The sequence below is a fragment of the Sycon ciliatum genome, chromosome 1 (genome assembly GCF_964019385.1).
Source record: "Sycon ciliatum chromosome 1, ocSycCili1.1, whole genome shotgun sequence".
NCBI classification, from domain to species: domain Eukaryota; kingdom Metazoa; phylum Porifera; class Calcarea; order Leucosolenida; family Sycettidae; genus Sycon; species Sycon ciliatum.
The window spans coordinates 76,522,567-76,549,143 of NC_088643.1; the positions used below are offsets into that span (position 1 = coordinate 76,522,567).

Below are 26,577 nucleotides of genomic sequence, written 5' to 3' on the forward strand. Positions count from 1 at the left end.
TTCACGTTTTTCTTTTGTGTCGAGGACTTCGAGAAAATCAAGATGAACTTTTCAAACTTTTCATCGTTGGATCAAGATTCTGTTTGATTTGTTGTTGGGGGCACATGAATTGGTCAAGCCTCAAGTCAAGGTCTTGTTTGTTACTCGAACTGACTGCAGTTGAATGCGCCTTTGTGTTGGACTTCGCGAGGATTAACTATTTGGTGAAAGCCTAACCCTGATCCACTTTCTGCTGTTGCACGAACTGCTTCAAGCATGGCAACCAGCTATGCCAGTGATCTTGGGGGTAAGTGCTGGCAACACTACTCGTAGTCCTGGACACTCTATAGTTGTTCTAGTGAAGCTTACCTTTCTGCCTCTCCACATCTCTTGTGTCGTGTGCAGTGCTGCTGAAGCGCATGACAACACAGAAAGACCAGGGTGCAACTGGTCGATCTGCATGCAAGAAGTGTGGATATGGTAAGGCAATGAGAAGAGTACAGTCAGTGCATGTGCATCACGTGCGCTATGTGTTGTGGGAATCAGATGTAGAAGGACACACCATGCGTTTGCTGTAAATGGCGGCTGTCACTGAGTGAGCAAATCGAACACGCTGATGACTACCAGTATTCTCTTCACGGTAGCACACTAACACGTCACGTTACACAATACCATGAAATACCGCTACATGAACTTGTAGAGCACTGCGACTCTCACGCACCCTACCTTTGTTTCATGCCCGGAAAGGACTGCCGTAGAAGTGTCGCGGTCACATGAACTCCTAGACTGCCGGGAAATTGGGTTTGTCACGGCCGGTTGTCGTGTTGCTAGGCCGGCTGTGAGGTATTCCCACGCGGCCCTTTAGTGCGCCGGAATGACAGGAACTTTCTGACTCCATCTCGGAGCCGCACAACTGGTACTGCGCCCGTTGGGCTTGTGTGGGTGCGGGGGAGATTTCATGATTCACGGGTGGGTTGGGATAAATTTACAAAGAAATGCAGTGTGAGTCTATAATTCGGCCATGGCAAGGGTTCATTAGATTACGCTGTACCAGAACAAAAGGGAAGCCAGATCATCATATTCTGGAATAGCTTTGGTCATTTGAAGGAGCCCAACAATGGTGATCTTTCTGGTGACTTTACTCATAGACTACTGTATCACTGCATACAACCATGTGTTGTGTTCTTTGGCAGGGAACTCCAGTACTGTACGTATGACAACGCACAGAAACCAATCCATAATTATTCTATTTGGAAATCTACTTTTTTTCTGATTGCACCTGTACAAGAACAGTGTAGATTAACGATGGTGTTCCAACATCCCTGTTACGGGGTCTGCGTAATCGAACTCTCCCTGATTGAGTTCTTTAGCTATGGACATTGCATGTACGTTGTGTATACTCATGATAGAATGTGTGTGTGTGTGTGTGTGTCACTGTATGTGTGCGCGCACACGGGTGCGTGTGTGTGTATGTGAATGTGTATTTGTGTGTGTGTGTGTGTGTGTGTGTGTGCAAGTACAAGTGTGTGTGTGTGTGTGCAAGTACAAGTGTGTGTGTGTGTGTGCAAGTACAAGTGTGTGTGTGTGAGTGTGTGTGTGTGTGTGTGTGTGTATGTGTGTGTGTGTGTCTGTGTGTGTGTGTGTCTGTGTGTGTGTGTGTGTGTGTGTGTGTGTGTGTGTGTCACTACACGTATCCTATTTGTATGACCGCACAGTTGGTCATATGACGTACCAGTGCCGTAACTTTGTCTCAGTGGACCCGAGCAAGGAAGTCGAGCTGGACGTTAGTAGCACGTCTAGTGAGTCTAGCCTTTCGGAGGATGAGGAGGACGATAAGCCAGGATCTCGCCGCGAAGAAGCAGGTACGTTCTGATGCTGTGCTCAACCGCTGGTACTGGTTCAGTATTGCTAGTACAGGGGCGTCGGAACTGGTGTGGCAGGTGCGGCCAAAGCCGCACCAATAATTTATCCTGTCTTTTTAAACAATGAAATATGGGCTATTTGGACCCGATTTTCCGAACATTTTCCTTTTCAGAGTTGCACCAATGTAAAATACCGTCCGACGCCCCTGTAATACCGAGAGGATATAACCTTGCAAGAGTAAGCAACTCTGCATATGGGGTCTCCGATGCAGAAACTCACATTGTATGGCTCACATCCGTGCTTAGTACGTGTTGTAGTGCAGTGTACAAAGGAAGTCAGTTTGCTCGCAGTCTTGATCTAGCTGCCAGGGCTTTTGTACACTTTTCGTAGGGAAGGGCTAGAATTATGTACTACTCCACTCCTCGCTGTTTTGCCTGGATCGTGCAGGACGAGAACTCTACAATGTACACCACGTGATGTGATTTTTCGTCCCCGGCAGGCCCCATAGCTTCTGGAAGAACAACTTCCGACGCATCACTCACACTAGGGAAGATACATCTATCTTCCGACACAACCGGGGCACAGTAGTTTAGTTTCTGGGTGAGTTGGTTCACTTGCCGCTTTACTAGATCGATATTCAATTGTTTGGTAGAGGGAGTGCGTGAAGTTAAGCGAAAGTTATTACCATAGCCTAAACGTGTTGTTCAATGGGAGAAAAGGTAAAGTTCGAGAAGTTATGAAAGCCTGGGTTAATCACGTATTTAGAATGGTCACTGAGACGCAAGTTCCAAATAAACTGAGCACTTAAGTCTTTCAAAGTTTTCTTCCCTTTCGGGGGACAACTACTTCTCGTCTGCCCGTCTGCCCTTTTCTCACGACCAAGTTTTTTGGCTGGGACTTCGATGGCTTAGATGACGGTTTCCATGACTTCTTGAGGGCAACTGCTACCTCACGTTTGATAAGTGAGCCGATCTCTTCAGTAGTCGGAGGCAGTGCTGTAACATCTTCGTTCATTTTCTCACCAGTGGGCTTCTTCTGTTGCTGCCTTTCGGCCAATCATTTAGCTTTCAATAACTTTGCTGCTACTCGGCATTTTGCAGTTAGAAAGTCAAAGCGTGAAATCAGCTGGCTTGCAAATTCGGACGTAAGCTTATCAGACTAACAGTGTTGAACTAAATCGTTGAAGCCGGTGTGAGCTTCTCTCTTAATAGTTTCTGCTCGTTCAAACTTAGTAGCGGTGAGGCATCCTGCAGCTTCATAACTCGAAGAGAATTGGTGAGCACACATGCTCATTCCCTGGGCACTATTTATATATTGCATCCTGATGATGGCAATTTGCCGAAACGTTGGAAATGATTCTGTGAAATGAAATGAGTTGTGAATTTGCAGTGCCCAGGGAATGAGCATGTGTGCTCACCAATTCTCTTCGTTCAAACTTGTTCCTACAATTGCTGATAGCCTCAGTTACATACTCGGTGCACTCAATCAAACACGCCGCTTTCGAAAGCTTACAGAACTTCCTTAATATGAAGTCATCAAAGACATTGGAGTCTAGTTGAGCCTGTAGTATGGTACATCATTTTTTCTTCTGCTCTGAAATGATTTTGTCACTAGTATTAATTATGTTAAAGCACCAGTGTACGTACGATTCAATTTCAGGATCTGGAAGTTGTACTGCTCCAGCGGAGATGTTGACGGTGTTAGGGAGCTCAGCTATGGACTCAGTCGATGTGGTGGCGGCGGCATCAGCAGTCGTGCTAATCTTTTCAGCACATATCGGCTCAGAGGTCACTTTGGATGCAGCTTTGGCTACAACTTCTTCATTGCTGCCTCTTTGGCTTCACACAGGTTCTTAGCAGCTAAGCCAGACGAACGCAGAGAGGACAGCAGTATAGCGACATCGCACAAGATCAGCCCGTAGTGTCTTGACCAGATCTGCTAGGCCTACCTTGGCTTGAGCTTCTGGAAGAACAACTTCCGACACATCGCTCACGCTAGGGAAGATTCATCTATCTCCCGACACAACCAGTGCACAGTAGTTGAGTTAATATTCATACTTGTACATTACTATAAATGATACCTGACCGGTTTCTGTACGTATAGTGCTTCATCAGAAAATGAAAAATATATCTCTTACTATAGCTTTTATGCACAGCAATTTTATAGAAATCAACAGGTGCAATGCAGTTGGAACTATAGAGGTGTCTGAGACTAGCAGCAATTGCTGTTGCTTCTGGAAGAACAACTTCCGACACATCACTCAGACCTCCGTTTAAAAATAATGCAGGGGATTGAACAATCACTCTCGCTATCCTCTCAAGGAGAGTAGTGGGAGAGCAGTCCCCTCCCCCCTCTCCCCAAAAATTGCTCTCCTTATCTGTCCAAGGCCAGCACAATACAATCTGGGTTCAAGTTCGCTGATGTAGCATCGCCATAGTCGTCAACGTTCATTAGACCCAGTGTAAAGAACGTCGGCAGCCCTTGCTTGACAAGGTGCACCAACACGAGCTCTTTCTCGCTGCCCGTTTTCCTCGCCTGCGAACCGTCGTTCAGCACTGAGAAGGCTGTAGCTTGGGAGACTTGCGCCACAATCGTCGTCAATACGCTGGCTGCGAAATACTTGACGAACTCTCGTGCCCTGTCAGACGACTCACAGCCCTTCAGAAGTTGGACGCCGTTCGCCTTCTGAACTTTGACCATCGTGGTGAAAGTCGAAAACGGCTGCTCGCCAACAGGCACGATGTACGCCAGTGTTGCCAACCGCCCGTATTTGTCCGTATTTTTACGGAAAAACGAAGTTTTGTCCGCAGTACGGATGTCAATCGAATATCCCGCAAACGATCACGTATATGATCGATTGCTAAAACCTTCGTAACTCCATCGTTTCTTGCGCCAATTCCACAATCGAAGGGTCTACGTGGTAGCAAAAACTCCAAGTTGTCCAATGCAACAATCGCTGAAGCATTACGATGTCGGATTCCAGAGATTTCGCACGCCGTATTCATGTATTCTTACCTCAGCAAAATCAAATCTTTGATCGATCTCTTCCTATTTTAGGGAAAGTCCCTTTTTGCGTGACGAATTATTTGCTTGCATATTAGGCTTGGAGACGACTTTGCTGTGTTACCGCGCCTGATTTGTGGCGGCTTCATAATGGAGCTTGGCATCCTGGCGTTGCTCCTGCCAAGAGCTTTCCAACGAGCCCTAGATTGCGAAAATCAAGCGAAGCAAACCAAAGTTATGACCTGGTGAAGTTGAAAATTGTACTGAATCCGTAGGCTTCGCAAGTGAACTCTGTGGCTGGAAAAGTTGTACAGTATCGTTTTTCTTCCAAATTACACTAAATCAGTCAAAATGTTGACGTGAAAAACGAGTACGGAAAACTCTGAAAAATTCTGAAAAATGGCACTGGGCAGTACGCATGGGGGTAGAGGGCACTTGGTAACACTGATGTACGCCATGTTGAGGAGTTCCCTCGTCGCCTCCTGCGCCTGTTTCTGAAGAGCCGAGTCGATGAGAGGCTGTCGACGACGCCGGCAAAGATGTTGAGGAACTGGCAGCATCGTACTGGAGACGATCGCTTCGTGTGCAATAGCTGCTGCGTGAGCCTGCAGATAAATATTTACAATACTTGCGTTCACGACTAGTTCTGTGATAATGGGAAACTGGAAAATAAACACTTGCTTTGCTGGCACTCAAATGGCGAATAACTGCGTGTTTGGTAACGTAGTTTGTGCCTTCCACGAACTTCAGCATATCCTCCAGTGCCTTCCCACAAAGCTGACTGCACCTTCAGATCTTGTCCAAAAACTTGGCACACAGCTTGCACCACACTTTGGTGACGATGTCCTTGCCGCCGACACGCTCGACATCGTGGCCGATGCTGGCACCCACGTTCCATGAAAGGAGCTGAGTAGGTTATTTTAATAATGTGCTTGCAAAGCTGCTTGGTGTCCATCATCTCTTTCAGTTGTGATTCACATGGATATCATCGTGCACTATGGGTGATGCCTCACCCCATGCCCGCCATCCCCTGTTTGAAACTCATCTGTCTGTGTCTTGGCTCTGTGTCTGTCTGTCTGTCTGTCTGTCTGTACCCGTATATACATGCATGCATGTGTGTGTGTGTGTGTGACTGGGTGCATGTGTGTACATTCAGTGAGTGAAAGATATGCTTCTAGCAAGATCCGTGAGCTGTACAACAAGAGAGATGGTGGTTCTCGTAGCAGAGACAATAGGTTAGTTACTTTGTGTTGCCATTGCCCTGTGTGTCTGTGTTGGGCAGCCAGGAGTCTTTCTTCATGTAGCAGTGTCAATTGAGCTCACATGTGCATGCAGCCGGTTCGCACATTCACTCTTGCTGCATTGGGGGGGGGGGGGGGGCAAGAAAATACTTGGTTCAAAACAAACGAATAGGAGAGGTAATAAAGGAATGACCTTGTACCAGTAGTGTGTGTGTGTGCGTGTGTATTGAGTATGATTGATGTTAAAATATATTTATACTGGTACATTTATGCTACAGTTCTACAAGTGCAGTGCAAAGATGCCTGAGAAGATGATTCATTGTCTCAGGCCTTGCTTGTAGTATGTTATGATGTACTTAGAATCATATCCCTAGGCATGAACTCGAGGTAGTCTTTGCTGAAGGGCAGTTGTAGGAAGGTCATTTCGCACTTTATGATTCCTTTGCTTCGGTTGACTGTCTTGTGTTCAGAGATCGAGATGATCGCCGATCCTCCAGACATGATGACCGGCGGGATGAACGGTCGCGACGCCATACGCATCGTTCTTCACGCAAATCGAACCATTCTCGAGACTCCTCATCGGATTCTGATGACGATGGTGATCGCCGTAGACATCAGGATCGTCACCGAAAGAGGGGACGCTCGCGATCCCGGTCACCACGCCATAGCAGCAAGCGGCGTGAGACCAGCGGCCACTCATCACGTAAAGATCGCGTTAGGGATCGGAGCCCGTCTGCCAGTGACAAGGACGATAGAGATCGCTCGCTGCGCCGTGCTCTGAAAGAGCGTGATGTAGAGAGGAGACGACCCCGATCCTCGTCTCCGAACAGGTAAGGCTGTCTTTGGAGTCCCTTGTTGAATATTGACGTGGTTTACTGAAGGCCAGGCACATGTAAGGCACTTCAGTATCTGAACTCTCTTTTGCCAACACTTGTCATTTCAAGATAGCCCATTACACTTTGTGTCACCCTCGGCTGAATATGTGGCTATTCCCTGCCTCGTGCTTCTCTCCTATGAATGTTTCTGCTTGTCATGTTCTTTCTTCGGCTTCCTTGTCTATGCCAGGTCTCGGTTTGGGCGAAGACATCGTGACGCTAGCAGTTCTTCCTCTGCCGACTCGGACTCAGGCAGCAGTAGTGATAGTAGCAGCAGCAGCGATTCAGACAGCAATGACCGGCGAAGAAGTCGAAAACACAAGCACAAGAAACACAAGCACGGAAATGACAAGCACACGCGTGAAAAAAAGAAGCAGAAGTCACAAAAGACCAGTAAGCGCTGAAGGACTGTGTTTCCAACGTCCTGAGTCTGGCTTTCTATTGGATGTCCGTGTCTCTGTCTTTCAACCATAGATCACATGCCACAACGTTCTTCTACTTCTAAGGGTTATGTCTTGGCATGTGTAGTCGGTGCTAAATGCGGTGTCTGTATGTGTTTAGCCCGTATCATGTTGTGTTTGTCCTCGTAGTTTCTCATAAGAACGACTTTTCCTCCCTTGAGATTGTTCTGCTTTGCTGATTGGTATTCTGCTGTATCGCTAGTAATTCGCATGATATCTCTGTTGCGTTATTCCCCTCGCACTGCATATGGCATAAAACACACGAAACTTTATCAGTTTTATTGCAACTGTGTACAGATTACTACAGAACGCTAGCTCTCTCTCTCTCTCTCTCTCTCTCTCTCTCTCTCTCTCTCTCTCTCTCTCTCTCTCTCTCTCTTTCTCTCTCTCTCTCTCTCTCTCTCTCTCTTTCGTGGCTTGTTGCGGCTAACCTTGAAGGAGGGACAGTTTTGTGGCTTGCATTCCACTGAAACGTTAGCGCTGCTGTATCTTCAAGAATTGCTTGTATGTTGTATAATGACCTATCTGACGATGTTGCAGTTATTATTTGTGCGGCAGTACTTTGTCATCTGAGTGTCTTGCCTCCTGCCAGTCTTGGTCTTTGCCTGACTGCTTCCTGGACGTGCTGCCTTGTCATGCTGGTCATGCTCATCCCGTGGTAACAGAGAATACCCTGTGGACTGAGAATCTCTTACGGGAGTTGTCAACTACTTGGCATGACATGTACAGTTGCGCTCACTGAAATCCGACCAAAAGAGCAAAGCTGGTGTCCTAGACCAGTTACACTACTGTATTTGTACATGTGTACATCCAGCCGCATTCGTGCCACTGCCAGGGCATCAAGGGCGTGCAAGTAACTTACTTGAGGGCGCCACATTTGCACTTTGGGTCGGACTTCATCGAGCGCAACTGTACACACTTGGTATTTTGTTGTTGTCGTTGCTGGTGCCGGTGCTGGTATTTGTTGTTGTTGGTGGTGGTAGAGGTGGCGGTGTTGTTGTTGTTGTTGATAGTTGTACTCATCTAAAGCCGCATCACAAACAAACAACAGTTTATACCTTCTTGCATGTGTGTTTGATAAGTCCTTACATGCTCTGTGGATGCTGTCATTGGCCAGGACTGAGGACCTCAGTGAGGTAGCAAGAGTATTATCTGAAATAAACAACAGCAACGCCCACACCATGCACACTGCGCGTGCATGGTGTCCCAGACCCCTGCTGAGCGCTGACTCCTGCTAGTAGCCTACTGCTACCAGGGGCGTGCTCGGCCCCTCAACTAGGGGGGTGCACGGGAGCCGAGGGGAGCCCCCCCCCCGGCAATTTTCTGCAATTTGTTTGCAACCTTTCTTGAATTTTAGAGTATATTTGCATACATTACAATTGCCTTGGATCATATTGAAAATTTTTGGGGGGTGCACGTGCCCCCCGTGTCCATCGCCGAGCACGCGCCTGGAGCCTACAATATTAAAAAAAAAATAGTGCTATATCCTGCCTGTGAGTGTCATGTAGCTAGATCTGATGTTCGCCTTGGCTTAGGCCAGTAACTAACTACATATTATGTGTTACTTTAGGGCTAGCAGGCCTAGTAGTAGTGTACTGTACAGGGCCGTTCAAGGTTACCAATAGTATTTTCAAAACGAAAAGTTTTCGTTTGGGGGTGGGTGGGTTTGAAGGAGTTTCGTTTTGAAAATAATTGAATGCAGATGCAAACTTTTCGTTTTGCAAAAACTACTAGTATTGAACCCCGGACGGCCCCTTACGTCATTTTCACACCGCAGTGATACAGTTCATGCAGCGCAGTGCTCATGTCTCTGAGCATGAGATCGAGTAGGAACTAGGAAAAGAACTGATTCTGGATTTTATTCGTGTTGATTGCCCTAGCTCGAGCTGTGACTGAGAGGAGGTTTGTTTACCAATGATTATGTGATTCTTGTTGAAGGAAGTAGTTAGTTACGAAGAACTGAGATTTGCTGAGTTTTCAGCTCGAAGGTGGCGACCATGGATCTCATCACGCGCGATGAGCCGGTCGTGCTCATAACACCACAATTCAAGACGACAGCTGTGCTGAATCAAAAGTTAGTCTTTGAAAGTGTATTTCTCACTTTATGGTCTGCAGGGCCCATCGTTTCCCGTGCCATTTTGGGACGAATGCTACTAATGTATTATACCATTATGCGACATATAGACTACTCTAATTTCAGAAATTTTCGGTGCTCAATATTTTCGGTATGAGGGCAAAAGGCCAGGTTAGGTGAACAGAAATTTTCGGTACAGGGAAGCTGTTCCCTATTGGATTATGTGTGTTAGTTTTTGTTCGGTGTATTGAAATTTTAGGTATGAAGCAGATGCACCGAAAGTACCGAAAATAAAAGTACACCGAAAATTTGTGAAATTAGAGTATGTTCTGATAGTGATACCTGCCTCCACGATGACTTACGTAGCAGGGAGTAGTACACGGCTGTTCACGTGCAGGCACTTATCAATATGGCGTCGTTCGGTGCGATTTTTGTAACATTGTGCGAATAGTACAAATACGCGATGAGTTTGCGTTTTTGCGCGAAACTCATGTCGATTCTCGCGTGGTTCCACGATTTGGGACGCGAAACCAAGAGAAAAGTTTTGAAAGCGCTCGAGCGAGATACTCGACTTTTCGGCAATTTGAGAGAGAAAGAGGGTGGAAAGGCGTCCTGGCTTGCCCAGTTAGCTGTCTTTCCGCTTCAAACTTGCTCGAAGTACTCCTGGCAGTCTGGAGATTGATCTTACCAGTGATTGTCAGCCTCTGCTTGGCGTGCTCGCGTGTACAACATTCAAGTTAGACATTTCGTAATCGTTCAACGCACAATAGGGTAGATATCACAATTTCAAGCTCACTTGGCCGGCTGCTGTCTTCTTCTACAATATCCCACATGCCGACTAAGCAATTTACAGCAGGAAGCAGCCTTCTACACTCAACAGCAACTAAAGGGCCACACCATTTTGTCTTCCAAATCAAGAGAAAACAGGCTCCTGACTCGTCGCGCGTATTTAGAAGTTCACGCGCGTATTCTAATGACACTTGGGGAAGACAACCAGAGGATAGTCCTCTACCTGGGAAAAAATCGATCTAAGCTGGGAAAAAATCGGGAAGGGCTTCTCGGAGTCGAGTTTGTCAGCGACGACACAAGGAGTATTCCAGAACGAAGCCAAAGTCGCACGACACAGAACAAATGTTTCTTGAAGGAAAGGCAGTCATGTGAGGTACGAGCTGAAAGCTTGAAACAAGACGCAGATGATTAGCGTGTTCCCCGGGCTGTCCGGGCTGACTAGTCTCCAAAATCCAGGGGAAACCATGGCCTACTCGTGTTCTGACGATTTGAAAATTCAAATTTTCTTGCCATTGAAGCCCAATCAAGACTTTCGGCGGCCATATTGTTAAGTGGCGTGAAATCGCACAAAAAACAGCCGTGAGTAAAATACAGGGAGGTGACACGCCACTAATCGTGATTTTTGATGGGTGCCTCGCGCTTGTTTTTTTTTCTTTCGCAAAAAAAGATGATCTGCTGAATCAATCTTGAGTATTTGTCAAAGATCTAATTCCATGAAAAGGTCTATCCATCTCATGGAACAGCATTTGTTTTGCTCTTGTGATACATCTGTGTCATCGCCATATGGAAAGGTACCACCCTTCCGAAATTCGTCCCGATCGACGGCATGGAGCAATAGAACAAAGGTGATTTCCTTGAGAACAATACGTGTACGATTGGAGATGAAAAGCGAGTGCACCGATTTCGAAGTCGAAAAAATCTCTAGGACACCACACGATCGGCACTAATTTCTCCTCAGTTGTGATCAACCAGTACTTCTCGACCTTCTTTGTGATGATGAGCATTTCATATTATGGTATGCTAGAGATCCGGGAGTTCACTTTTCGGAATGAAATGTTCCTAAGTTTGTCAAGGATTCAATGCGGGCTACGTCGTCGTAAACAGCTTGTATCGACACAGGAAAAGTCTACGGCACGCAGGGATATCTCCCAAAGTGATACCACTCTTGCTAGAGTTCTATCCTGACATAGTGGTAGTTTGGTCGACTACCAAACTTTGTGAAGGCAGACAATTGTTGGAAATTCTCAGCGCTGAGTTTCTACGGGCTGCAGTAGGAGTCTCTTTGGCGGTAGGTATTTTATTACTCCCTGATCGAGAGAATCCTGATCCGCGCGCATGTCTACACACTTCGGTACCCATAGTACCCCAATCTCACCCGCCGGGTGAAAACGGTGCTGAGGCAATCGTCAAACTGGCCGTACATGCTCGTGTCACCTCCCTGTATTTTACTACTCCCTGGTACGTAGGGATGGATAAGCAGGGGCTGCATAAAAATAATGTAAAAAAAAAAGAGAAGAGGTTGTAGCAACTTTGGCGATACTTGTGGTGTGTTGCTCCCTATGTGGCCCTATAATGTGGGAGCTCGCGCTTTTCCTGCCGACTTGAATTCTCACTTGACTGACTCACGACTGCCGTCCAGAGCACACAAGGAGTCTATCGAACCTTCTACTCTGCGAATCTGCAGGAACGCACTATAATGTACTCCCTGCACAATACCCAGTGTTTCGGGGAATTCCCCTCGTCATTTGAGACTGAGTAGGCTAATGAAATTTGTGCTCGGAGAGCACTGCATTATGTAGTGCTCTCTGAGCCTAAGCATCACTAGGGATATCAACTTACAGTGACACTCCGTTTCCAGCGTAACAAACACCTCACAAACTCCCGAAAGCAACGTGAGTCAGTGTTGATTATGAAGGTGCAGAACAAGCGCTGAGGACCGCTGGCCTTTCACAATGCTGTTGCCTCCAAGCCAACGAATCGCAAGCCCGCTCTGGGGACGACAGTGCAAAGAAGAGGTTGTAGCAACGTCGGCGATACTTGAGGAATTGTGTATCAGCACTGACTCGAGTTGGCAGGGAAAGCGCGAGCTCTCACTTAGGGAGCAACACGCAATTCGGTAATAAGACTGTGATAGTAGAAATCCAGGATATACGTGCCAATCGAAGAACTACTATGAAATAGAGAAGACAGGGACGATGGATCAGGTGACGCTGAGAGAGTCAAGTGGTGACACAGGTCTGGAAGAGGCTGAGAGAGCCACGGTCCTTATCTTGCCAGGGCAACGTTCAGCCATGCAGAATAGGCAATGAACATAGGGGAGTACATGTACAAGATATGAATTACTCCTAGGGGAGGGGAAGTGGATTTCTTGTGCTGCGACGTCATTGCAAAACCTTCACTCAATCACACTGTACCACTCTTCTTGCAGGATCACCATGATAAATCGGCAGAAAGTTGACACGACGCCGGCTATAGGAATGCCGTTCGACTCTGTGTTTGAAATGCAAAAGACGTCTGGCTCGTCGAATCGTCCCGTCTTCAAACTGGTCCTGCTACCCGGTGAACGCAACCTGATGAAGTCTGATGAACGTGATGTACAAGGTAAGTTGCAGTGCATCACGTCATCACATCAACACGTATTACAATCTGTGTTATGACTAACTGACATTTTACTCACAAACTGATTGACATGAACAAGACTACTTTCCACTTCCAGTAACCTGCTTTGGTTATCAAGTAGCTGTCAAGAAAAGCAACCGGTATTATAGTAGGGATTTTTGGTAACATGCAGCTTTTCCGGTACACAGATCCCATGACACACACACACACACACACACACACACACACACACACACACACACACACACACACACACACCATTCGCACACACCATTCGCACACACACACCCCATTCACACACACACACACACACACACACACACACACACACACACACACACACACACACACACACACACACACACACACACACACACACACACACACACACACACACACACACACACACACACACACACACACACACACACACACACACGTACACACACACACACGTACACACAGTGTAGTATTCCACACGCTTATGCTCTTCTATGTCATGGGCTACACTGGCTTTCAGGTGTTTGAATGATTAACGCCCCTTATAAAACTGCATTGCAGTACATGTACTGGATGCTCGGAGCATGCATTCTACAAACAAATTTCGGCCGCCACTTATCATGTAGCCGTCAGTTTCGCTGAAGTATGTTAGGAAAAAAGGATGACTGTATTTCCGATTTGTGCCACTATACTGTTTAGTGCAGAACATGAGCTTATTCTGCTACTGTTGCCATCTCTTGCTGGGGACTGTATTTGTCTTTCGTAGTTGGTTTTTACCCTGTTTTGTGTGGTATGTTGTGACAGCGGCTGGTGATTATGACAATCGCAACCTAAAGGATGATGGTTCGTCTCAAGCATTGGACTATGAGGAGATTGAGCGCCTGAAGGCTGGAGGTCTCCGCGATCAGGTAAGCCCTGCCGCTGGACACGTACATGGCTTGCACAGCAATCTGTGTGAATTGCAGCGTTGTCAGTGGGAAGTGCAGGCCTCTACTACACTTGCGTAAGAACCGTCAAGCAGTGTTTGACGAGGCGGGAAACGCTCAGAGTTGATTTTCCACCATGCAAGCACATCTATTGACCCGGCCAGATGACACTCGGTGACCATAGTCACGTAGAGTTCAAGCTCGTCTTCTGCTCTAGAGGCTAGAACTGACGGACAACTCTGAATCTAGACCACCATCACATAGCAGAGCATCTAGCACTGAGCTTGGGACGGTTCCACTGCAATAACACCTGCATCATCGATACTGTAGAACGGGTAATTTTAGTGACTATTAATTTGAGCGTCTTGCCATTGTCAACCGGTTAGTGACGTTTTATTTTAGCGATTTGCAGTGATTTTACTCACGGATCACTAGTGCACTACTAATGTCTCAACGGATTAGCGACTTGAAACTTTAGCGAAAATGAGTCGATCGCTAAATTCGCTAGGGTTTTTACGTTGCTAAAATTACCCGTTCTACAGTGTGCTCTTTTAGCGATGTCATCGTCTGGAGACTAATCTTCAACTCGCAATGCCATCCCCATCGAAGAAACTGTGACTGTGGCAGTGAGGATCAAGTGTAGCTACATTATTGGTTCTGGCCTGTAACTGTGGACGGCAAACTTGTGTGTATTCCTGCACAATGCGGCCATCAGTGTGTTTGGCGCTTTGTTTAGGCCAGTACAATTGCTGCGTATTTGGCTAACTCTGTGCCCAGCTGTGACTGACATCTTCCATGGTGTCCTCTCACTGTTTGGTTGTTCTTGCAGGCTATGGTGGATCATCTAGTGGCACACAGCAAGACGTTTGAAGAGAAGACAGACTTTTCCAAGGCGAAGTACCTGAAGAAAAAGCAGGCCAAGTGAGTCGGCAGTGTTTCTGCTTGCCAAGTGTGCTGCCTTCATGCAAGGCTCCCTTCCTGTTAGTACAGTACTGGCATATCATGATGTATGGTGGTGACCTATTCTCTAATGCATGTACTGGTAGTGCTTGTACGTGTGTGCTCACGTACATACCGTTGTAAAGTTGTTATGTGTGTACCGTATTTTCTGGAGTATAGTGCGCACTTTAGATGTGCTATTTTAGGCCCTAAATCTCAGGTGCGCACTATGCTCTGAATATGAAATGCATGTACTTCAATGAAGATTGAAGTGGGCACCCCCAATGAAGATTGGGGGGGGGGGGGGGTGCGCGTTATACAAAGGTGCGCACTATACTCCGAAAAATACGGTATGTGATGCGTGTCTCTGCGTTGTTGTTAGGTACTGCTGCCGGGTCAAGATCTGTCGTCCTAATATTCAGTTGATGTGGGACCAGTTCTCAAACAATGTTGGCAATCTCAAGGACAACAAAATCTGGTATGCAACTACTTTTCTTTGCGCTAAGAACCTCTCCTGCTCCTTTTAATCGTTATGCTTTTGAGAAAGCCCGATTTCCGTAATTATGTACTGTATTGTAGCTGCGGCTTGTTCAGCTATAACCTTGTTGTGCATACTTTGCTGAATGCACATGTCCAGTTGTAGCCTTGACTTGCAGATTTGCTTGAACTTTGCTGCTTCTTTGATGTACTACGGTGTAGTGCTTAGTAGTATATTGTGTTCCGATGTGCCTCTGCAGCCAATTGCGACTCGACACGATATCTCAGATCGTCAATCAAGCTGATGTTCAGTTTGGGTCACGCCTTCTGCTGGTGGAAAACTGCATGGGCCTGGTTGCTGCAGCAATGTTAGAACGACTTGGAGGTCAGTGAGTCCCTAGCTGTGTTTTGTATTGTGCAGGCGTATTACAGAACATGTTCTGAACACTTCTAAATCAGTGCACACCAATCAAATGCCCCTGTTCTAAGCGATCCTGTTCCAGATCTGACCAATCGAACGCCCCTGTTCTAAGCGATCCTGTTCCGGATCTGACCAATCAAATGCCCCTGTTCTAAGCGATCCTGTTCCGGATCTGACCAATCAAACACCCCTGTTCTAAGCGATCCTGTTCCGGATCTGACCAACCGAATGCCCCTGTTCTAAGTGATCCTGTTCCGGATCCGACGAATCAAACGTGCCCTTAGGGAACCGTGTGATTTTGTAAATTGAGAATGCATGTGCATATAATTATACCAAAGCTTCACTATCCAGCAGGTGCTCTCTCATGTTGTGCTGTTGCCTCCCCTCACACGCACATTCTCATGCTCCCATTCCTCTGCTTTGCTATGTCTGGCCAAGGCTCGGGATCTCTTGTGCACATCCACAACTATCAGAGCAATCACTCAGTCATTTCGAAAACTCACCGCGGTGAAATCAGAATGTAAGTTGGCTGCTGTACCGGGCTAATCTTCTGCTCCTCTGTAACCTGTTGTAGGGATTTCTTTCCAAGACGTTTTGTATCATTTATGTGTGCACGGTCTTGAGATATGTCATGTACTGTATCTATGCGCTGATATGGCTATTATCTATCTGATTGTGTCGTATGTTGTTATTGTTTTTTTTTTGTGGCAGACCCATCATCCCTGCTGTGTGCTCCCCTAAACTCCGTAAAACACTTATAGACTTGCCGCTGGCAGAGTTGACTTGGATGCTGGCAGATGAACACTCCTGGCCATCCAGGCTCATCGAATGGGCAGACTGTAAGTGATTGTAACGTCTGAGTTTTATTTTCTCTTTCGGTCTGCACTTGGTTTGCACTCGGCTTTCCTTGGACAGTGGTTTCTCAGTTGTGGCTGCGGAATCAACATAGAAACTGTTTGTTTGTGTGTGCGCGCATGCGTCTGTGAGTGTGCTTGACAGCATTCACCAAGTTCGAAGTTTCGAAGTGGAATTCCCCGGTGCATGCTGTACCTGAGTAGGGCATTATGCCGTACACATTGTTGAGATGGGCATTGCTTTGGGTCTAGCCGATGATTCTCCGAGTAGGGCATTATGCCGTACACATTGTTGAGATGGGCATTGCTTTGGGTCTAGCCGATGATTCTCCGCATGAATCTATAATCATACTGTAAACCTGGAAATCTTTGCCACCTGGAATCGTTAGCGATTTTTGCGATGGGTGTTGCAAAAGTAAGCCGGCTTGAAATGTAGAACTGTAGAAATACAGAGGCGGTGCGGTGCGCCTTAACTGTGGAAATAGAACTAATGAAATGGACTCCGATCGGAAACCTTTCCAGGTGCAAATTGGTCGGTGCACGCGACTCACGAACTAGAACCGGCGCAAACGCTTCCTTGTTTACAGTAGTCCCGAAGATTTCTTTTTTTCGTGGCCGGGTCTGCAGCTCATCCACCTGCTTCGTATCTGTTGTGCTTTTGCTGTGCTTTGCAGCCCATCCATCCAGTGACCTGCACTCATTACTTGACAACTTTGAGCCCTCAATCGAAGAGTCATCTGAGATGCCACGCTTGCCGGGGGGACGGAGGCGGCAAGCCCCTTCGCGTCAACAACAGCGGCAGGACACTGAAAAGGGAACAGATGAAGCCATGGACACTGAACAGGTGGATCGCGAGCCCGTGCAAGCAGACACAGACAATGGCGATGTGCAAAGCGGTACTGCAACGTGCACTGAAACAACTTCCTCTGCCGCCGCATCAGAGGAGACATCGGAATCCAGTCTGAGTCGAGACCAGGTCCCCGCAGCTTGCATGCCATGTGAGGTTAGTTGCGTGTACTGGAGGCTGGCTCTGAACATTTTCATGACTACAATGGTACTAATGTGAAGAGCGTTTAAAAAATTCTAGTAGTGTGATCTAACCATCGTGTTTCCAGAGGACGTTCCATGCTATTGTTACCCATGTTGTCACTGCACTACTAACCGGTGTGTATGTAACAGTTATGTGTATGTGTGCGCATGTGACTGTGTGTGTCCGTCTTTGTCCATGCATGTGTGCACTTGTGTGCATACGTGCATGCGTCTGTGTTTTTGTATCTGTGTGCGACCAACGCTCTCCTGTTGTATAGCCCATGGCCATGGACAGCAAGCTGGAGCGTATAATCATGCTGTCACGCTTGAAGAGAGACCTCTGGAAAGGCAACTACCATGGGTACGTTGTAGTGGGTGTATTCTAGCTGAGCGGATACACTAAGAGGAGTCTTGCATATACATACACTATCTAGGCAGTTGCACTGACATTGATAACAGCTGCACCATGCTCTACGGTGTATTGATAAGTGTGTGCATGGCCGGTCAACTTGTCATGTATCTAAAATAATTGGTAGCTATCCAGGCTCTGTCCTAGCACGAATTTTTTTCAGCATTAATAGAGCAAGCTCACTTTTTATTCGAAAGCTACTGCTTACCCTTCGTATCACCTCTCATGCGACTCATATGTGTGTGTGTGTGTGTGTGTGTGCGTGTGTGTGTGTGCGTGTGTGTGTGTGGTGTGTGCGTGCGTGTGTTTGTGTGCCTGTGTGTGTGTTTGTGTGTGTATGTGTGTGTGTGCGTGCGTGTGTCGGTGTCTGTGTGTGTGCACAGCCTCATTCTGTGCACATCGTATCGTCCTTGGCCGCTTGTTGAAAAGCTGATTGGCTTTGTTGGACCTTCCCGGCCCGTCGTCATTTATAGCCGCTACATGGAGGTGAGGCGACACAGTACCTGCCGGTTCAGCTGTATAATTATCTTCAGTTGGTCACTGTGTGCATCTACTATGCACGCTGGCTACTACAGTGCTGCTCAATGAACTCCAGTCGCGTCACTCAAGTTTGCGCCGTGTACCATTTCGCACCTCAGTGTTCGCAGGTCTAGGGCTGCGCAGCGCCCGGCGCGTACTTGAGGGATGCGACTGGATTTCATTGAGCAGCACTGTAGTAGTTATCTTTTATCAAGCTATCATGCAGGCATACAGCTTTGCCGGCGTTTGCAGTAAACACCGCACTGCTGTCTTGCCCCAACTTACTTGTCTAGAGTAATGGCTGCGTGTGTGTAACCATAGCCTGGTGGTCAGACTTACACTAGTTTCCTGAGCAGCTTGTGATGGAGAGGAAGTCAAACTGCTGAGTTTGGTTGGTTTCGAGCCCGGCTGTAGAGAGGCTGGCATTGGTAGAGTGTACAGGGATGGAGTTGAATCCAGTTAACTTAATGTGTTGGGTGATGACAGTATGCACCATGACACGCAGTGTGTGTGTGTGTGAACTGCTACTGAAGTAGTAATTACTCGCGTGCACTATTGCTTGTCTCGATACTTGCTGTGTGCTTTCCTACCAGCCACTGATGGAGTGCTTTGACAACATGATTGCATCGTCCACATTCAATGCTGTGCGAATCATTGAGCCTTGGATGCGAGAACACCAGGTAAACCATTACAAACCTCTGTTGTTACTTAAATTGCTACTTCACGGTCTTTTTCTCGTTTGCCATAGCAGTTAGATGTTGTAGGACGATGTGTTGCAACCAGTCATTGGCCGTTTCTTTCGCTACTCCTGTCCCGCAGCTATTGCTAAGACGACGGTGCCGATATGGTATTGTTGTGTTGCCTGGTAGCTGCATGTTGTGCATGAAACTCTGGGCGGCAGCGGCACTGCAACCTTTCTCCGCTGTTCTACTGTGTGTATCATGGCATTCAATGTGCGTACTACAGTACTCGAAAGTCCGCCAGGTGGGTGGCCGTGTACTGGATGTCCAGGCGCACGGTATCCGTGTGAATAATGGCAGTTTGCCACTGAGCTGTGTGATGTGGAAGAAAGTATGTAGCGCTGTACGTTACGTGTACGTGCCGGTAGAAGTTGCTTTCAGCTATTGCCTTTGCTACTGTACATGTACTGCTGTACTGCTGTCTTGGAACGCATGTGGGCTCTGAAGCCAGTGTGATCCCATCAAATTCAACACTCTTGGAGTGCCGAAGGATATAGCCATGCGGACCAAGTGGTTGATTGACCAGGCAGTCACTTGTAAAGTACTGTAGAACGGGTAATTTTAGCGACTATTAATTTTAGCGTTTTCCCATTGTCAACCGGCTAGCGACGTTTTATTTTAGCGATTTGCAGCGATTTTACTCATGGATCACCAGTGCACTACGCGTACTAATGTCTCAACGGATTAGCGACTTGAAACTTTAGCGAAAATGAGTCGATCGCTAAATTCGCTAGGGTTTTTACGTTGCTAAAATTACCCGTTCTACTTCTACAGTGCTGTAGATTATCTAGAACATGTACATGTATGCATAATGCCATTGGACTCACTTGTTTCTTTTCACTATGCCATGTTCTCGCTGTCAGGTCCTACCTGATCGTAGCCACCCACTGATGCGCATGGTATCAAGTGGTGGATACCTGCTGGTAGCAACGACGGTCATGACAAAGACGGTGGCCAAGTCTCAACTGCCACACTACAAAGGTACAGTGGCTACTATGTACCGCCGCCGCCTGTAGTCTAGGACCGTAGCTTTTGCTACCTGTGTGCATAGCATTGGTGTGGCTTTGGATAGGTCAGTACTGGTGTCTATTGACTTTAGGTAGGCCAATCTGATGTCTACAGGCCAGTACTGCCTGGCTAGAGCCTAACTTAGTCTGATGCTACTACCTCCTCCACGATTATATCAGCTGCTTTTGCTTAGCCGGTACGCCTGAAAAACAGCACATGGATCATTTTTGCCTGCTGCTACGTGTTGGTGTTTTTTTGCTTGCTTGCAGTGCGTGCCCACCAGGAGCATTCAGTCATGGAAGGGGAGAATGTGGTGCAAGAAGCGCTGCGCATCCTGCGCGAGAAAGGCCTTCAAGTCGGTGGTAATCAGACTGCACATGGATCCTGCGGAGCAGCGTCCGCCGTTGATACTACAGTACAGGAGATGGACACAGCTCCAGGTAATAGCTTGCTGGTCTGCACATAGTATTAGCATTTATTTTTGCGGTAGGTGCTCATGTTGTCTTGTTCTTGTTTTTTTGTTTGTTTTTCGTTTACTTGGTACTTGTCTATTTTTGTCTTTTTTAGCCAGTGGTCTCTGTACATGAGCAGTAAACCACTTCTGTGATAACTTCACTTTCTAGGGACGTTGAAGTATAGGGTAACATGCTCAGACTTCTCTCTGCTGATTCTAAAGAATATTTTCATGATGGCAATTGCCAATCTTGAAATCCAGACAAGTTTTGTGTGAATGATAGTCCTTGTGGTGGTACATCTTCAACCACTGCAATTAAACCGATAGCCGCTCTGTCGCTGAACGACAAACAGTAGCAAGTGTGGTAGCAGCAGCAGCGGTGTGTCTTACCACTACGGGCCGCCGCTTGCCTGCAGTTGCATGCTAAGGGCCCCCCGTTCCGACTACTGATAAAAGTGACGGAATGGTTTTCCATGGTTATTTGATCACGTGACGTTACAGGCACTTTGCCGGCAGAACGGTTTTACTGCTGTGGCAGAAACAGCACTCCGGCAGTAAAAAAGGTGCTCAGGCTGGGAGTAAGGCAAAATCCCTTCTCAGTGCCGTGGTGAGAGCTGCACAAGTAACTTTGTTTAGTGGTAGTGCAAATGCCCTTCACGGTGTTATCGCCATTCCCGGTTTGACAGGGTTCTCGGTAGTCTGAACGCGCCCTTAGCTGCAGAAGGGCATGTTAGTTGTATCTGTGAGCAATGGTAGAATGATATGAAGGCTCCCATTTCAGCATCATAATGGAAGTAGATGAAAGGCATTCAAGCTGACTAGCTCGTTCCCATAACTCTGCAAAACACTGAACATCGTTTTCACATCGATTTTTTAGCAACGTTTTGGCATTTCTCCATCATCAGGTCATGTTCAGTGTTTTGCAGAGTTATGAGAATGAGCTTGTCAGCTCGAATGCCTTTCATCTAAATGAAACTGCAAGAAGCCTCGCCCTTACTTCATATTGGAGGTCGACGAAAAATGGTGGTTAAAACACACCTGGCGAAATGGCGGTAAATACAGCTTGCAAGAAGGGGGTGTGCTGTATGCACCAGCAAATATGGCATTCAGTTTTCTTGGAAACAAACATGACGTAATCACATTCAAGATATGAACAAGCTTCACACGTCTCGCACGGGACGTTTTCAAAAAATGTCCACGAGTGATTTGATGCCTTCTCATCATAAAAATTCAAAAATGCTCCTTGTTATGGTATTAACTCAGTTCTCTTTTTCTTTTTCTGAAGCCAAATTCCGAAACAGTGGTCGTGGTTTTGGTGAAAATATTATTTGTTGAAATAATCGAATTTTCATTTTTGTTAATCTGATGACGCTGACTACGCTTTATGGATCCTAGAGAAGGGTGATTTCCTCTAGGTTGAAAAGGCGCTTACTTCATACTGCTTGCTGGGCTCTCCGCTGATGATGGGGTGCAGTGAGTCCAACTGTGAGTGTGGTTTGACGTAGACCCAACTCCTTGTTGGCAGGTGTTGGCCAACTGCATTTACTTTACCTTGCTTCCTCATCTTGACACCATAGTTGCAACCGGTCATGGCACTGGCTGCTGTTCTGTGCTATGCCATGCTGCACTCCTTGTAAGCTGTCTTGCTGGCGTTGTACTCATTGTGAAGCTGTGTGTAGCTGAGCAGTATCACAGTACTACAGCCACAAGCAACGTACCAATATTCAACTGTGTTGACGCAATGCAACGTTGCTGTGCCTATTTTCCGCTGCTTCTGGCCATCTTTATTGTAATCTCCAGTGTGTTCTACAGTGTGCTGTGTGTTCTACAGTGTGCTGTGTGTTCTACAGTGTGCTGTGTGTTCTACAGTGTGCTGTGTATTGGGATGGGTGGTGATTGAAGAGCCAGCATTCTGTTTGCATCTGGTCCCCTCTCTTCTTTCATCTTTCTACATTTTTACTTTTCTTGCTACACTTTGTGTCCGGTGCAGGTCAATCTCTGGACCGTGAGACATTGTCTCACATACCAGCAGCAGCAGCAGGAGCAGAAGCAGCAGCAGCAGCAGTGACGGTAGCGACAGCACCGGGACCAGTGTCTGGCAGTGAGCAGCAGAATGCTGGTGAGATGAGAATCTCCACTGCTCAGACTGGTACTACCCTGAGTGGTAGCTGTGCTGCTTCAGCTGCAGGGCCACCTGCGAGCAGAACAGTTGCTCGCGGCAGTCCTGCCAGCGATGCTCACGAGGGCAACACTGACCCCCCGTGTTCAGAAACGGCTGTGACGGTCAGTGGCCCTCCTGCTGCTGGCATTTCATTCGCTGGCAATTGTGCTGTGCCGGCCCTCTCACAGGTCGAATGTGGTGTGGTGACTGGCAGTGAGCCTGGAGGTGTTTCTGAGAATATGTCTGGTGTGCGGTGTAGTGAGAAGAGCCAAGCAGTCGCAGCAGCTGCAGACGACATGCACACTGAAGCTGAACTCTCAGACCTACCTGCGGAAGATGAATGTGAAATGGCAATTGACGTCCTCTCTGTGTCCAGTGAGGATTCACCTGCTTATGCATGTCTGTGGGGAGACGAATCAGGAAGTGAAACTGAAGCGGATTCCAACAAGCCGTTCACAATTCTCGACTTAGAAGCTGAAGATGGCGATGCTGGTGCAACATTAGTTGAAGCTGAAGAGGAGGCGGTGTACCGCAGCAGCAACAGCAGCGACAGTAAGAATGCCACTGCGAATTCGTCGGTTGCTAGCTCTACTGGTGCAGAGGTACGTCAGCCTGACACACCAGTCTCCCCCGTCTTTGCCAGAGATGTGGACAGTGATGGTCAGGGCATTGCCGCTGTCAACCGTGCTCTACGCCGTAGGATCACGATCCGCTCGCCTACCCCGGAAGAACCTAACACGAGAAGTAGAACGGGGCCGAAACTGGAGAGTGAGCCAAGCGATGCGCTAACTTGCCCAGCAGTAGCAGTATCTACTCAGTCTGCCAGGGTCACGTCTGTTGAGCCGTGTTCAGCAGCATCTACACGTGCACAGCCGCCGCCAACGACACCTGATCAAGATGGGTCCGCTGGCGACGGGCCTACAGCAGTCGCTGGTGTGCACGCTGCTTCAGAGGGACGGCAGCTGTCAGCGTCGTCGGCCTCTGCTGCGGAGGCTGCGGCGGCAAATAGGTCAGCAGTGACAGTGTCCGGTGATGGTGCACTCTCTAAGACTTTACCAACTCAGTGCGGCCCTGCTGCTGCACTCGTGTCCAAGCCAACAGCTGATACCCCATCTGCTAGTAGCACACCCCAGGAGCAAAGCGCCAGCAGCTCCACAACGGAAAGAAGACCACAACAGCTAGTGCAGAATGATATCAAACACGCTTGTAAGACGGAGATACTGTTAAAAAAACAGGTGACCTTGCTTTCAACGTTTATCCGCAACACGCAGAATAAGGAAATGCAGAAGAGGGTGCAGTGTGATTTGAAAGAAGCTCAGAACAAGCTCGCAATCTGTAGCAAAGAACTCGTGAAGCTGAGGGCTGAGCTTCATTCTGTCCTGACCTATCATAGGATGAAGAGAATAAATTTAAGGGACTCGCAGCCGGCGATGCCACCAAAGGTAGCCCCGAACCCACAACAACACCCCCATAATCCGAAAAGGGTCTCAAAGCACCAAAAAAGACTGGCTGTGAGAGCGGAGAGACAAGCGCGCAAGCGAGCTGCTAAATCGGCAACACAAGGCACAGAACAACACTCAGCCGGTGGTGCAGCTCCAGGACTAGGCATGCCTGCTGGCGGTGCAGCTGCAAGCACAGCAGGATCAGCAGCAACAGCAGCACGCGTCGCATCTCATGATACTGCAGCTACAGCAGCAGCAGCAGCAGCAGAGGTGAACTATGATCCAATGTCTGTGTTCTGTAAACGTGTTCACTCGCAAAGTGCATCGCGATCGGGTGACGAGGCAGTCGGGGGACAGCCGCACCCTGACGAGGCAGTTGGGGGACAGCCACACCCTGACGAGGCAGTCGGGGGACAGCCACACCCTGAGCCACAGCAGCAAGCACACATCCAGCACAGCTGGGGCAACCCATCACACTCACAGCCAATGCAGCAATTCGAAAATCAAGTAGTGCGGCAGCAGCAGCAGCAGCAGCGAACACCTGTAGTTCATGCCCAACAATCACCAGGGCATCAGAGACAAGAGCATCCATGGCAGCAGCAGCAGCAGCAACCAACCCATCCGTGGCATAAGCAGGCTCAGCAGCAGCAGCATCCGTGGCATGAGCAGCCTCTGCCTGGTGTCGCTTTGAAGAGCAACAATGCCTCCGTTCACTCCCACCAGCAGCAGCACCAGCAACAGCAGCACCAGCAGCAGGAGAATAAGAGCACAGGTCAGCAGCAGCATCATTTCTCATCAGCAGGCCTACGCCATAAGTCCGTATCAACGCCTGCTGCCTCTATGACAACGTACCCATCTCATGCATCCTACTTGAGTTCAGAGACAGGCAGTCGCGGATCTCTGTACATTGCAGGGAACACGGCGGCCGCAGTTGGACAAGCTCCTGCATCTACAGCTGTGCAGCAGAGCCGTTGCAGTGCTGGTCCTGGCACTGGGACAAGCAGCAGTAGGACAAGCAGCAGCAGCAGCAGCAACCCTTACCGAGCAACGTCACTGAGTACCCCTCACCCTCCACCACTGGCAGCCAATAGTGTGCAATTGTCATTGTCCATTGACGCCACGTCACCACTTGCTTCTATATTTCAAGCTGCATGCAGCAACGCATCAGCAGCATACAATAGTAACCAAGCACCGCCTCGCACGCCCTCTCCGCTTGATATCGGACATGTACAATACGGACATCCGCAGGTATCACCCACTGGTCAACGGCATACATCCACATCTAGCTCGGCGGGTCCTAACACACGGAGCAGATCAAGAGCCTCGGGCTCCCAGACCGGCCATTCCTCGCGCGCCCGCTCTCCAATGTCACGCGGCCCTCTTGAGCACGTCTCCCCGTCGCATCGACGCCAGTTATCCGACCTCCGTGCACGCAGCCACCCACAGCCTGCGCATGCTGGCCGTGGTAGTAAAACCTCCTCGAACTCCTGGTCAACGTCTTGAACTTACGGAGTGAATGTAAGTTAGCTTTGCATCGCCGTGGCGTATCTTAGTTTTTTTATGACGGAGTAGAAATTACTGCAGTGTTAGTACCGTGTGCTGTTGTGTGTATGTGTGTGCTGTTGTGTGTATGTGTGTGTGTGCTGTTGTGTGTGTGTGTGTGTGTGTGTGTGTGTGTGTGTGCACGCGCGTGTGCGTGCGTGTGTGTGTGTGTGTGTGGTTTTCTGTGCGTGTAAATGTGTGTGCGTGCATGCGAGAGATTGTATATGTGTGTCTGTCTGTGTCTGTGCCTTCTCAGCTTATGGATTGGCATGTTGAGGTGTATGCTGTATGTGTGTGGACTTTTTACTCTCTTTGTTGACTTGGTCATTCTGCTTCAATGTCCGTTGGTGTTGCTTCATCACACCTTCGTTCATTCTTCGTCTGTATGACGTGTACATTTTTGTCCTAATGTTTTTTGATTGAGCATGTTTTTGAGTGGAAGCGAACGCAGCTGTGTGTCCCCTCCCCCATCGGAGCACCAGTGTCTATGTGCTTTGTTCATATTTTTCTATCATGATAACATTATGTCATAGTGCTGGCACATCTGAATACAATAATAATATACTAGATATACTGCATATCATACACAGCATAGTATTATTATACTACATAACATACCTACATGGTTGGACTACGATTCGCACTCCATCATTCTAGCTAATTCCTAAGCCAAGTCTACTTGTACCCGCTTTCTTTGCTAATAGTGTTCTCTCAAATCCTTTGGGTTACAAAAAGAGTTGAGTCACAAACGA

The 26,577-nt window shown here is 47.8% G+C and overlaps 2 protein-coding genes across 2 annotated transcripts; both read left to right on the forward strand.

Moving 5' to 3' along the window:
* The first annotated feature begins 31 nt into the window (after positions 1–31).
* On the forward strand, positions 32–8,043 carry LOC135805539 (uncharacterized). The gene is made up of 6 exons (XM_065319589.1): positions 32–286; positions 385–459; positions 1,695–1,841; positions 6,002–6,080; positions 6,557–6,916; positions 7,152–8,043. The coding sequence occupies exons 1-6, from the start codon at positions 256–258 to the stop codon at positions 7,363–7,365; spliced, it is 906 nt and encodes a 301-aa protein (XP_065175661.1). The 5' UTR covers positions 32–255; the 3' UTR covers positions 7,366–8,043.
* Positions 8,044–9,262: 1,219 nt separating this feature from the next.
* LOC135805540 (uncharacterized) lies at positions 9,263–26,577 on the forward strand. The gene is made up of 15 exons (XM_065319591.1): positions 9,263–9,496; positions 12,714–12,886; positions 13,709–13,812; positions 14,660–14,751; positions 15,152–15,247; positions 15,507–15,631; positions 16,106–16,187; positions 16,379–16,506; positions 17,196–17,524; positions 17,829–17,911; positions 18,343–18,445; positions 19,072–19,158; positions 20,082–20,199; positions 20,496–20,666; positions 22,671–26,577. Exons 1-15 carry the CDS (start codon positions 9,420–9,422, stop codon positions 25,784–25,786), a joined length of 4,884 nt encoding a protein of 1,627 aa, XP_065175663.1. The 5' UTR covers positions 9,263–9,419; the 3' UTR covers positions 25,787–26,577.